General features: G+C 37.0%; 1 protein-coding gene across 2 annotated transcripts in view; it reads left to right on the forward strand.

The window, feature by feature from the left end:
- Positions 1 to 13617, forward strand: part of AFG1L (AFG1 like ATPase) — a 203560-nt gene that overhangs the window by 65481 nt on the left and 124462 nt on the right. For both annotated transcript variants that reach the window (XM_040474323.1, XM_040474322.1), the window contains exons 5-6: positions 2759 to 2860; positions 4039 to 4169. In XM_040474323.1, the coding sequence (XP_040330257.1) occupies positions 2759 to 2860; positions 4039 to 4169 (233 nt within the window). The remainder of the gene's footprint in view (positions 1 to 2758; positions 2861 to 4038; positions 4170 to 13617) is intronic.

The following is a 13617-nucleotide window of genomic DNA, read 5'->3' on the forward strand; positions in this document are numbered from 1 at the left end:
TTCACAGGTTTGTCATTGGATTCATTGTTGGTCACAATTTTTTGCAGTTATAGAAAAGATTTCTGGAATTTTCTAGGTTGCTCTTTCAGAAAGAAAAGAGATGATGGTCATTCTCAGAACCTATATTGACTGCCCCTGGATAACACTGACCTAACCTAGGTACATGCCGATTGCAGGGCCAACCACAGTGTATATGATAACGGGGTATTTTTGATTGGCCCATCCTGTGATTAATACCCTCATAGAATCATGCTAAGTAGAGAAGTTTGCAGAAGGAAGAGATTTAGGACAGACCACAAAACAGAACAAAACAAAATACACAATTCCATTGTAGTTTTTAAGAGCTTTTTATATTTTAAAGATATGTAAGGTCAATCTTTAAAGTTTCATGAAGGCTGGGATTTTTGTCCGTTTTGTTTACTACTAGGTCCTGAGGCACGATAGGGCCTCACACATGGTGTTCAGTAACAATATATTGATTGTATAAATAAAGATATTAATTTTATTTATAGTGATTTTGATATTCAGAAGGTTGAAGTTCATGTAGCCTAATTTATCATTTTTTTCTTTTTGATTTTTTTTTTTTGCTTTTATTTCCAGAAACGTTTTATATGATGGTGTTGTTAAGTCTGTTTTTTAAAGTGTTAGCACAAAGATTGCATTCAAATGTATATTATTCACATTTTTGGTTAGATAATTCATGACTTTTTTTCTGGATCTACAAGTATACTGTGCTTCATGCAGCAGAGTTTGAAACTTTATTTTTTGCATAAATGTAATGATTTAAAATCTGCCACTTACTGTATCAAGAAATGTTATACTGAATGGTTTTACAAAAAATTATTTTTAAATCTAATTGATCTCTTTATTAGTGACCAAATGTGTTTGGTGAATTGTACTTTCATATACAAAAAACTTTCTGGTAATTCCAGTGGCATAGGTTCAAAGTCATGTGAAGTGGAGGAAAGCCAAATAGATTTAAGGCTCAGATTTTACAACCTTAGCTGCCTATCAATACGCGTAGCTCCTGCAAAGAGAGGATGGGCACTGTGGTAGAGTGGTGGTGGAGAAAGTGGTGAGGGTGAGAGAGAGCACCAGCCTGGCCTGGCTGGGCCTGCTGAGGAATGCTGGGTCTGAACCCAGCTCGAGTGCCACCAGTGTCCCCAGAGCTCTGGGCTTCCTGTGAGGGAATAAGACTTTCTGTGCATACTTTGTTGAATGTGATTCTTTGATTACTAAAGCAATCACAGTGATTAAAAATTTCGGTGTGTTGAGGGGCGCCTGGGTGGCTCAGTTGGTTAAGCATCCGACTTCTTCGGCTCAGGTCATGATCTCGTGGTTCGTGGGTTTGAGCCCCGTGTTGGGCTCTGTGCTGACAGCTCAGAGCCTGGAGCCTGTTTCAGATTCTGTGTCTCTCTCTCTCTCTCTGTGACCCTCCCCTGTTCATGCTCTGTCTCTCTCTGTCTCAAAAATAAATAAACGTTAAAAAAAAATTAAAAAAATTTCGGAGGGGAAGAAAAAAAAAAAAAAAGAGGTTAGAGTGGGAGAGAGCCAAAGCATAAGAGACTCTTAAAACTGAGAACAACTCTTAAGAGACTCTTAAAAACTGAGAACAAACTGAGGGTTGTTGGGGGGTGGGAGGGAGGGGAGGGTGGGTGATGGGTATTGAGGAGGGCACCTTTTGGGATGAGCACTGGGTGTTGTATGGAAACCAGTTTGACAATAAATTTCATATATTAAAAAAAAAATAAAATAAAGAATGAAATACAAAAAAAAAATTTTGGTGTGTTGAATATTAGGTAATTAAATTATAAGGGTTAACTATATTAGAATTTCTTCAAGTAGGCCTCATTTTGAAAGACTTAGGTGCTGAGCTTTTTAAGAAAGTGTTACATTTTAAGAACACTTTCTTAAAAAGCTGAAACAAAACAAACAAAGGGGGAAAAAAAGACAAACGGAGAAAGAGACTCTTAACTATGGAGAACCTGATGGTTACCAGGGCAGAAGTGGTGGAGGGATGTGTGAAATAAACTAGGTGATGGGGATTAAGGAGTGTGCTTGTCATGATGAGTTCCAGGTGATGTATAAAATTGTTGAATCACTGTATTGTATACCTGAAACTAATTTAACTCTGTGTGTTTACTGGAATTAAAATAAAAAACTTAAAGAGAAGATAATATCAACATTTATAAAGGAAATCCTGTAGGATGTGCAAGAAGAAATAAAGATAAACCTACAGAAAAAGTGTTCTATTGGCAATTCTCCAGCTCTAACATACATGTATTATTTATTTTCAGAATTTATGTTAGATACTAATCTCTTCTTTTTTTTTAATTTTTTTTTTCAAATTTCCCATAGTGCCTAAGACCACTCCTCATGCGTATGGCCCAATAAAGCCATAAATATTTATTTAATTGATAAAGTTATTTTATTCATATTGATGTCTTTTGGAAGAGAAACTGAAGGATGAATAATCTGCAAATATTACCAGTTTATTTACATAATTCTCTGGGAGAAATAGCCCCTGTAATGTTAACTAGATGTCATATTTCCTAATAACAGGATTTTAACAGAAAAGAGCAATGTCAACATTTTATTTTTAGCTGGTTTAACATAAAAAATAAACACTCCTTTCTAAAAAAGTAACATAGTCTTAAGCTTTCCAGTAGAAGAGTGTGGTTTCATTATCCCAAAGCTAATGAACAATCATTAGAGCAATCAGTACATACTGTTTAATAGTTTTTTTTTTTTTTTTAAGGTACAGGGAAAACAATGGTGATGGACATGTTTTATGCTTATGTGGAAATGAAGAGGAAGAAACGGGTTCATTTTCATGGTTTCATGCTAGATGTTCATGAAAGTAAGTTAAATGATCTAAAAGAAGGGGTTTTTAAGTGGACAAACACTACAAAATACTTTTCTTCATCCTTTAAAATTCTTAATCTTTTAATCTTTTAAAATATTAGATTTTGCTTAAAGTAAGGTTTTATTTGGTTTCATTTGTTTTGTGCTATATTGAAATGATTTGTAGTGTATTTAGAGTTGATCCTAAAGACAGATTCAAAATCAGTACTTCCCAATAAGAGAAGAGAGGTTACTATATGAAGGTCAGGTATTTTCTCCTTCTACTAAAGGTCAATAAGAAATGTTAAAAACTCACTTATTTGGAGAAGTTGTTCTTGATTAGGTCCTTTCCTCTGTGTTACCTTAGCATGTAGGCATTCATGTACTTGTAGGCGTGCTTTATTGTTTGTCAACGTTCCTTTTTAAAAAATTTTTTATTTTTATTTTTTGAGAGCGAGTTCTGTGTGTGAGGGAGTGTGTGCAAGTGGGGGAGGAGCTGAGGGAGAAGGAGGAGGGTATTTTAAGCAGACTCCGTGCTCAACAGGGAGCCTCAGTTGGGGCTCGATTTCACAGTCCTGAGACTATGACCTGAGCCAAAATGAAGAATCAGACGCTCAACCAACTGTGCCACTCAGGCGCCCTGCTTTGTTGGTGTTCTTAAGTTATGTCATTTTGCATTACTTGTCTACCAGCTATACTAACGTCACCAGGGCGGGAACATTGTATTTTTCTTCTAATACTTTCAGCATTTAGTACACATATAATGAGTGAAGTGGGACTGGCTAGAGACCAGGAAGCATCCTGATTATGTATGCTAGACGTAGGGCAGGATCACCTCCTCTGCCTCCATCTCTGAAGTCCTCAGCAGTAAGACTGATCTGTTGATCCATCTAGTTACCATCTTGTCATCTAGCCTATCATTTGTCATCTCTGAAGTGATTGAAAAGAGGGGGGATGGAATGACTACAAAGTGTCCTTACAGCCATGGGAATGCATTAATATGTGAACAACTTATTTTGAGGTAGAGAAAGTGCAACCAATTTTCAATAATCACATTTGATTTTATGTGGCATTTACACGTAATTTTTATGTTTACGCTAAGATTTCATTTAGAGATTTAAAAGATATGTTATAGTTGTCTAAAATGGACTATTAATACAATATTTGATTTGTGTTTAATTTTATCCATTAAAGGAATACACCGCCTTAAACAGAGTTTGCCAAAAAGGAAACCGGGATTCATGGCTAAATCATATGATCCGATAGCTCCCATAGCTGAAGAAATCAGCGAAGAGGCATGTCTCTTATGTTTTGATGAGTTTCAGGTAAGGTAGAGATATTTCATAGATGTAGAATGATATGCTGAATGATATCTGAAGATTTAAATTCTGTTCCTGATTTTATCATTGTTTTATAAATTGATTTGACACATTACCTCTTATTTTACTGTCTGGTCCAGGAGTCGGCAAACTATGGCTTGCAAAGGGAAAATCTTGCCCATCTGCTTTTGTATGGCCAGTGAGAAAAGAATGATTTTTATATTTTTAAAGAGTCTTTTCAAAAAGAAAAAGAAAATGCAACAAAGGCCATATGTGGCTTGCAAAACCTAAAACATTTACTACTCAGTCTTTTATAGGAAAAGTTTGCCTTCCCCTATATTACAGTCAGTGGATTTACATTTCCCCTATACCACAATGGAGATAATGTTGATTACACAATAATGTCTAAAGATATTTGAAGTTTTTTTAAATGTTTATTTTTATTTTGAGAGAGAGTGTGCACACACAAGCAAGCATGAGAGGGGGAGGGGGAGAGAATTAGAGAATCCCAAGCAGGCTGTGTGCTGTCAGTACAGAGCTGGACTTGGGGACTCAATCTTATGAACTGTGAGATCATGAACTGAGCTGAAATCAAGAGTCAGACGCTCAGCCAACTGAGCCACCCAGGCACCCCTGAAGTTTTTTTGAAAGCGTTATATAAAAAAACAAATGATTCACTCATCTCATTTAGACTTTACAACTTATTTGTGATAAAGGGAGGGAGTTCGCCCTCATTGAACTTCTAAAGTTTCTTCTAGTTTTAGGATTCTCTGAAATAGTACGTTTAAATTGGTAATATGTTACTTTCTGATCTTTATTTCCTATGAGAGCAAATATGGCATGCCAGCAAATACCGTATCTTACGTTTTTCTGTGTCCCAGAGTTTAACAACAACAACAACAACAACAACAACAACAACAGATACTCTAGTTAAGAATTATTTCCTCATTTCACTGCTTTCTTTAGTAGGTCTGAAATGCAGTAGTTGATTTTTCTATAATGCTTATCAGAAGAGCAATTGGTTATTGGAATAAAAATAGAAAAACCGTAAGTACTGAATATAAACTTAAAAATAGGGCATCACTGGGGTGCCTGGGTGGCTTAGTCAGTTAAGCATCTGACTTCAGCTCAGGTCATGATCTCAAGGTTGATGAGTTCAAGACCCACATCAGGCTCTCTGCTGTCAGCACAAAAGCCTGCTTTGGATCCTCTATCCCTCTCTCTCTCTGTCCCTTCCCTGCTTGTTCTCTCTGTCTCAAGAATAAATTTTTTTTTTTTTAATGTTTATTTATTTTTGAAACAGAAAGAGACAGAGCATGAACGGGGGAGGGGCAGAGAGAGAGGGAGACACAGAACCGGAAGCAGGCTCCAGGCTCCGAGCCATCAGCCCAGAGCCCGACGTGGGGCTTGAACTCATGGACCGTGAGATCGTGACCTGAGCTGAAGTTGGACGCTTAACCGACTGAGCCACCCAGGCGCCCCAAGAATAAATAAACTTAAAAAAAAAAAAGTTTCACTCCCAAAGCTTTTGGATAATATTTCTGGAGCTGAGTGCAGAAATTCCCATGTCTGATTGCGTAAAATAAAGGCCCAGAGAACTTTCAAGGGTAGGAAGCTAACACTTTGTGCCTACTCTGAGGTGGGCCCTGGTGAGTCACACATTTTATTTAAGCCTCACAACATATTTGTGATGAAGGGAGGGAGCTGTCCTAGTTGAATTGTAAAGTTTCTTAACAGTTTTAAGATTCTCTGAAATGATGCATTTAAATTGGTAGTGAGTTATTTCTTGTTCTTCTGTGTTTAAAAACCTGGGTTGGTGGGAAGATAAAAGGCCAGGATGCCTTTATCCCAAATGAGGCATGAGAAGTCTCCTTTAGTAGCTTGATACACTTAATCTAAGAGCAGTCTTGATTTATGAGAGAAGAGAAGAAGAATTTTTGCCAGGAATGGTGTTACACTGAGCCATCTAAGGGGGAGGAATCTTTATTTCATTTTCCCTTCAGTCTATTAAGATACCCAGGCATTCACTTTTTGTACTGTACAACTACAAAGGTCTTCAGAAGAAAGACTGATGGGCAAGAAATGTTTACTTACTACTCTGAAGAAGAGTACTAAGTACACCAATGTGTTGCAGAAAGAAAAGGGCCTCATTTAGTTTTGTTTTTTTTTAATTAATTTATTTTGAAAGAGAGCATGCGTGTGAGCCGGGAAGAGGCAGAGACAGAGAGAGAGGGAGGGAGGGAGAGAGAAAATCTCAAGCAGGCTCCGAGCTGTCAATGCAGAGCCAGAGGTAGGGCTCTATCTCACGAACTGTGAGATCATGACCTGAGCCTAAACCTTCCGACTGAGCCACCCAGGTACCCCTAGTTCTAAAAGTAGCACCAAGTTGACAGTTATGCTGTCTTCAATAACAGAAGTCAGCAATCAATCAGGGAAGGCCATTTCTCTTGTTTCCTCATTATGAGTCTCTTAACCACAGTTTCCCTAAATAAAATTGAGTTGGCACAGTTAAATTAAAAAAGAAAATTATATGTTTATTTATTTATTTTGAGAGAGACAGCATGAGCGGGGGGGGGGGGGGGGCGCCAGAGTGAGCGAGAGAGAGAGAAAGAGAGAGAGAGAGAGAGAGAGAGAGAGAGTCCCAAGCAGTTGCTGTGCTGGCATGGGGCTCAAACTCATGAAACTGTGAGATCATACATGTCCTGACCCGAAACCAAGAGCTGGACACTCAACCAGCTGAGCCACCCAGGCACCTCTGAAGTTAAAATTTTTAAAAAGGGTACTAACACCTGACCTTTGTAAAATGATTCATGGTTTACAAATTTTTCTTATATGCTTCATTTAATTCTATAAAATAGTTATGATATTCATTATGTAGATGAGGATATAGAGGCATCAGAATTTCCTTGGTATCGTAGGAAAATCATTACCCTTAACTTAAAATGTGTAAATTTTAAAACTTTCAGAGAAAAGATTGGCTTGTTTCTGTGACATGATGACCATTGACAAGACTATTTAAGAAGCTAAGGAAGTAATGAAAATTTGGTTGTGCAAAGGAGATCCTGAGAAGATTAATAGCAAGCAGGGCCAAATTATCCATGAGGTGCAGGAGGCACAGTACTTAGGGTCCATGATACTTTTAGGACCCCATGAAAATATTTTAATTTCTTTTAAAATTTGAAGAAAAAATGAATGTATCATCATGAATTCAGCCTGTATCTGTCTGTATCTGTATATATTTTATACCAACATAGTCATAAAATACAATTATGTATATAAACACATATATTTTCAAATGTATTTTCTAATTGAGGAAGGGGCTTATGAAGGTAAAACCAGGAAAGTCATAATGTTGCCCTGATAGTGAGGTGATAACAGAAACCTGTCTGGTTGCACAGGGCATTCTCCATTGAGTTCCAATTTCGGAAGTTTGATGCTTGGCTGGGAAGAAGGAAACAAAAGCAACTGTCAGGATACTTATGTTCCAAATGAGTGAGTCTTGCAAGAGAAAGGCAGGCAGTAAAAATGATTTTTTAAGTTAAGTATTAAGGAGATCAAGGGGGATACAGGCCCCTTGGCTGTAAAATGTTACTTGTCAACAAAGAGAGAGTGGATGTGATGGAACTGTCATCACCTGCCCTGACCAGAGTTGGTTTGATGTTCATTCATTTGTTTACTCATCCATCCCTGTTGCCTTAAATAAAGAACCTTATCCCATACTATAAGACCCTATCTGACCCACAGTCAAATGGACCATGTCTGGACATCTGATCTCTGAGTAGCCTACACGGTTGTCAACAATATTGCACTTTTTGGTGTGCCCTGGGGATTGAGCCAATCATATACCCCATCTCATGTCTTTCAAGTAAAATGCAGTTTTACTGCACAGTAATGAAACAAGGGCAGTTCCTGCACAGTAATGAAACAGGAACAAAGAGACCTAGGAAATAACTGAATCCCATTAGGGGGAAGACTACAAGGCTGCTCCCTGGACAGCCGCTGAGCTCTCCAGAGCTACCTATGCTCTGAAACCAATCTTTAGCTCCGGTTCCCAGTAGGTGCTAACAGTGCTGTTCCCATCCTGGTGTCTTATTTATTTATTTATTTCTGAGAGAGAGAGAGAGAGAGAGAGAGAGAGAGAGAGAATGAGAATGCACATGTGCAAGCAGGGGGGAGTGGTAGAGGGAGAGGGAGAGAGAGAGTCTTAAGCAGTCTCCACGCTCAGCAAGGAACCCATGCAGAACTCTGTCTCACAGCTGTGAGATCCTGACCTGAGCTGAAATTGAGAGTTGGACACTTAACTGACTGAGCCACCCAGCTGCGCTCCATGCATCCTGGAGTCTTAAGTAAACCCCTTTTCTTTATCTGAATCTCCTGTCCCTGTTTCTTGCAAGCAGTCTCGATGAGGATGGAACTCCTGTTTTGCTCTTATCTGCCTTAGTGGTAGGGATTTCCCTGTGGTCTGTAAAAGCTAGCATAAATAGGAGTACTGTGAGGAAATGTCACCTTCCTTCATATAAAATCCAGTACCTCCAGTGGAAGGAGAATTACCTGATGAACTAAAGACAAAAGATCCCAGAGATGAGGTATCTCTTAGGATGCTTTTGACTGCAGGTAACAGAAAACCCAATTTAAAAAGGCTTAAACTCTAAGTGGGGGGTCTGGGGGGAGGGATGGAATACAATAAGATAGTGTCATTCCTTTTATTCAAGCCTGCCTCCTTCCTCTCTGATCTTATCTCCTATACTTTCAGCCTTGCTCATTGCTCCCTACTATTTCCATCCCTATTGTTTTCGTAGATTGGGGAACCATAGCTAATAGATTTGGGTGTTAAACCAAATGCTTCTTTCCCGTCAGGGCTCTGAAGAAAATTTGCTCAGAGATGGTGAAACAAGACTGAATACCAAATTGATTGCCTTTGTTTAATCCCAAATGCTACTAGAATGAAGCATTCTGGTATGTCAGAGTTGACAACATGAGAGACTCTCTGCTTTTAAGAAAGTTGGGCTGCATGTCTTAGGATGAAACATGTTAGTAGTTTTGCTCTTTTATTTCCTCTACAATTCCAGACTTGAGCCCTGGAGTCTGTATGCAAGACCCTGTATGCAAGAAAAGGCCAATATCTGCATATACCCACTGTTGAGAAGAACCAGGAAAGCAAGAATATAAGGGCAAGAATATGTCCCTTAAGAGCAGAGATGATCACTGAGCAGTACCTGGATCTCCTAGTTTTAATATCTGGACTGTGTTCCACTGGTTTTAGAGAAGCTCCTCCAGCACACCAAAACTGGATTATTTCTAGTCCAAATCTCTCCTTGTCTCTCATTCCAAAATTCAAGAGGATAAAGGGATACCTCCAAAATATTGCTGCAGCAGCATTCCGATCCCCAACATCCACACAATTTAGAACAAATAAGCAGAGCCTTTGCACTGAACTTTCTGCCTGGGACGGTCTCTCCTGGATACCCCTAAGAGTCTCTCACTTCTTCAGATCTTTGCTCAGTTACCTCCTTAACAAGACCTATTCCTACAAAATTGCAATTTGCCATTAATCAGTGTCCCTTACTATCCTTTAAAGAAATTTTTTTTAACTTTTATTTATTCTTGAGAGAGGGTGAGAGAGAGAGAGAGAGAGAGACAGAGACAGAGACAGAGTGTGAGTGGGAGGAGCAGAGAGAGAGAGAGAGAGAGAGAGAGGGAGACACAGGATCCAAAGCAGGCTCCAGGCTGTGAGCTGTCAGCACAGACGTGGGCTGGAACTCAGGAACCATGAGATCATGACCTGAGCCGAAGTTGTATGCTTAACTGATTGAGCCACCCAGGCACCCTAAAACCATTCTTTAAAAAAATAACATATCATCTTCTGGTAGATAATATATTACTTATTATGTTTACTATTTATATAATTCCTCCATAACAGTGTAAACTTGAAGGCAGGAATCTTTGTGTGTTTTTTTGAATGTTTATTTATTTATTTTGAGAGAGATTGAGAGAGTGAGAGAGGGGTGGAGAGAGGGAGAGAGAGAATCCCAAGCAGGTCCTCCAGTGTGAGTGCAGAGCCCAATGCGGGGCTCAATGCCGAGAACCGTGAGCTCATGACCTGAGCCAAAATCAAGAGTCAGTCGCTTAACTGACTGAGCCACCCAGACACCCAGGAATCTGTTTTTAATTGACGTATCTCAAATGTCTAGAACATTGTTTGAGGATGAATGAATGAATAATAGTGAGTGAATGAATGAATGAATGAATAAATCTAGTACCAAATGATAAATATTGAGCTAGTCTCCCAACTAAGTCCCACTTCTCTTATGTATATTAACTACCCACAATTTTTCCTGTCAACATTCTGAATTATCTTAACTTTTTTGTCTAATTTAATAGATGAAAAGTGGCATCTCATTGTTTTAATATTTATTCCTTTAAGTAATAATATAGTTGGATTTTTTCTAAGTTTATTTACTAACTACTTAAAATTCATCTTTTATGAACTGAGACAATGCCATTTATTGGAATGCTTACATTCCATCTATTATGTGTATTCTGTAATAACATTAGTTTTTGTTTGTTGAGTACTGTGGGGCTATGTTCTTAACTACTGTACTATGCTAAGTATCATTCTATAGCTAAAATTCTATACAGCTACATATAAATAATATGCAATTATACTAGCATATATACCATACATAGATAATACAGCTGACATTTCTTGAGGATTTACTCTAAGGATCATAACAATTTTGCAAGGTAGGTATTGTTACTACCTTCATTATATTGATGAGGAAATTAAGGGTCAGAGAAGTTAAGTAACTTGTCCAAGGTCACACAGCTGGTAACTCAGTTTGAATTCATCATTGGTGCTCTGATTCATTAGTAGTAACAGCTACGTTATATGTTCTCTTTGGTATATGATGTCTTGTGTTATATATTTAAATACATAGATCTAGAGCTGAGTTGACTTTTAGTAGATATTTTAATGACAGAACCTAAAAATTATCCTTAAGCCTATTAAGTCTAGTATAATACATTGCTGATTTTCTAGAAAAGAATTTTTTTGGCCCTTTTTTCTTAACAGCCATATGTCTACAATCATCACATCACTTTTAAAATCGAATCCTACTAGTAGTCTTGATTTTTAACTAGTTATTATTGGCCTTTTGGTAGTGTTAATATAATATTTATTTTACTAGGGAGCTGGATGGGAATTATTGCTGCTTAAAATCAAGAATACATGTGCTCTTGAATTTGAGGAATTAAAAAATTATGTTTTGGTAGCATTCAGATTACATTTCCAGAATATATTCTTCATCAGCTTGGTCATCTTAACGAAGTATAGCATTTCAGTTTTGCCTGTAGTATCAAATATACTATTCTTGTTTTGTTTGAGAAATTTGGCTAGGTAGGTTGTTTTTATGTGTTTTAGTTGCTAAAATAAAAGAACAGCTTTTCCTCAGAGTTTTCTGTAGGGTCTTCACTGTATTCACTTTGAATGATTATGTTTCTTATTACATCATTTATGAATCTGAAGGTATACAATACTGAAGGAAACTGATTAAAAAAAAATGTTATTTCTTTCTGTCCCTTTCAGGGACACTGGATGGATGTTTTACTAATATGGTCTTAAAAACAAAACAAAAAAAAAAAGAATTCTGATGAGCAGAATAGCATGCAAAATTCTCCTCTGTAAGCTATCAATATCATTTAAAAAATAGTTTTGACCGTTTTTGTAAAACAGAAAAGCTATTAAAAACTGCTAATAAAAAATAGGTGCTTATTTTTGTGCTAATACTAATTACTGATAATGCATGCTTATGTTTGTCACTCATTACATGGCACTGTACCAATCAGTGGGTGACTGAGACTCGAGCACTTACATATGTAAATTAACCATTAGATTTTCTTTTTTTCCTTTTTTACTTAAGTGAGTCATAATGGAAAGCAACTCTAGGTCATAAAAAATCTTTTCTCTTTAATGCTAATGAAATGTCTCCCCTCTCTGTATTAGCAGACTACCCTTATTGGTAATCTGTAGCCTTCTCTTTTGTTCCTGGTGGTAATGAAATGCTGGGTGCTAAAAAAGCCCGCTCTCCAAGAATGTGTGGCCAATTGTCTTCTGTTCACTTATACTGTAAAATTACTGTTCCCCAGCAAAGCTGAACAAGTGCGGGGACAAGATCAAAAGAGTATACACTGGCACCCGGCTACACCAAGTGACTCCTGCTTTATTAATTAGCCATAGCTTCTCCAAGTTAATTTACTCTGATAGAGCAAAAACATTTCGTAATACAAAAACAACAAATGATAATTCAACCACGAGTCTTTAATAGTTTGCTTTCTTCAACTTCCAATTTAAATCTTTGCAGTATGTTATAAGCTAAATGTCTCTTCACCTTTCTGAACCTTAGCGCACAAAAGCTGTTTTTAATTTTTTTCAACATTAGTGAGATAGTCGAAGGACAATTTTTATTTTCTAAAATTGGTAACTTTTAATTGATATCATTCTTTTTAAAAGTCAGTGTATTGGGAATCTAGTTTAAAAGTGCACTTGCTTCTGAAATTTGCAAGCTTGTTTGTTCTCTCATCAGAAATGCCACTGGTGTTTAAGCATTTGAAAGGGGCCTTCTCTGTGAGTATTTTTGCGGAAGCAAAATTTGACAGTGAACCTAAGCTCCAAATTTAATAATATCACTTTCTTCTTAAATAATTAAATACTACTTTTCATTTTAGTCACCACTTTGTAAGTTCCTGAAGTCTTTTTAATTTAAGGAGTCTCCAGTAGTTTTTTAGCTAATGTTTTAAAGTTAGAGCTTGAGACAGCAAAAAAAGATCTGTGGGCACAGCCCCATTTTCTGGTTTGTTTTTGTTTTTGTTCAGGTGGGAAGGAAATAATGTAACGTTTGTGTAAGATAATCACCTGAAAAGAGAAAAGAGATGGAGCCCTGTGTAGCCCAGGTGGTTGTTGTCAGTTGGTAACTTTCAGTATTTTGATCTAATTTGAAAGAATTCCCCCAGTTTCTATGCTCTAACATGGTTTAAAAAAAAGAATGTGATATTTATTGTGTGATTTATTTTGTGAATATAAACAAATTTTATTATCTAAAATGCCATTAAAGAAAGATCAAAATAGCTTTACTTAAGAAGTATCTAAAACCCATTTTATTATATTTATAAGGGGAGGTAACAATGATTAATATCTACCTTCACTGTACATTTGTTTTTGAACTCAACTGCCTTCCCTCCTTAATTTCTGTATTTCTTTGTGATTTTAAAAAGCTTTTTAAAAAGTTATTAAGCTTACTTGTTAATTGTGGATTTTAAAAAATAATTTTAGAAAAGGTAGCTCTATGTATCTCTAACTTAGGTGGAACAGTTTTATCTATATTATGCATTTCTGCTTTTGTCAGAAGGAATTTTTTAAAGCCCTGTATTAACCATTCTTGTAAGGTTTTTATTTTTT

Source organism: Herpailurus yagouaroundi, unplaced genomic scaffold (genome assembly GCF_014898765.1).
Source record: "Herpailurus yagouaroundi ecotype Mexico unplaced genomic scaffold, PumYag 139, whole genome shotgun sequence".
NCBI lineage: Eukaryota > Metazoa > Chordata > Mammalia > Carnivora > Felidae > Herpailurus > Herpailurus yagouaroundi.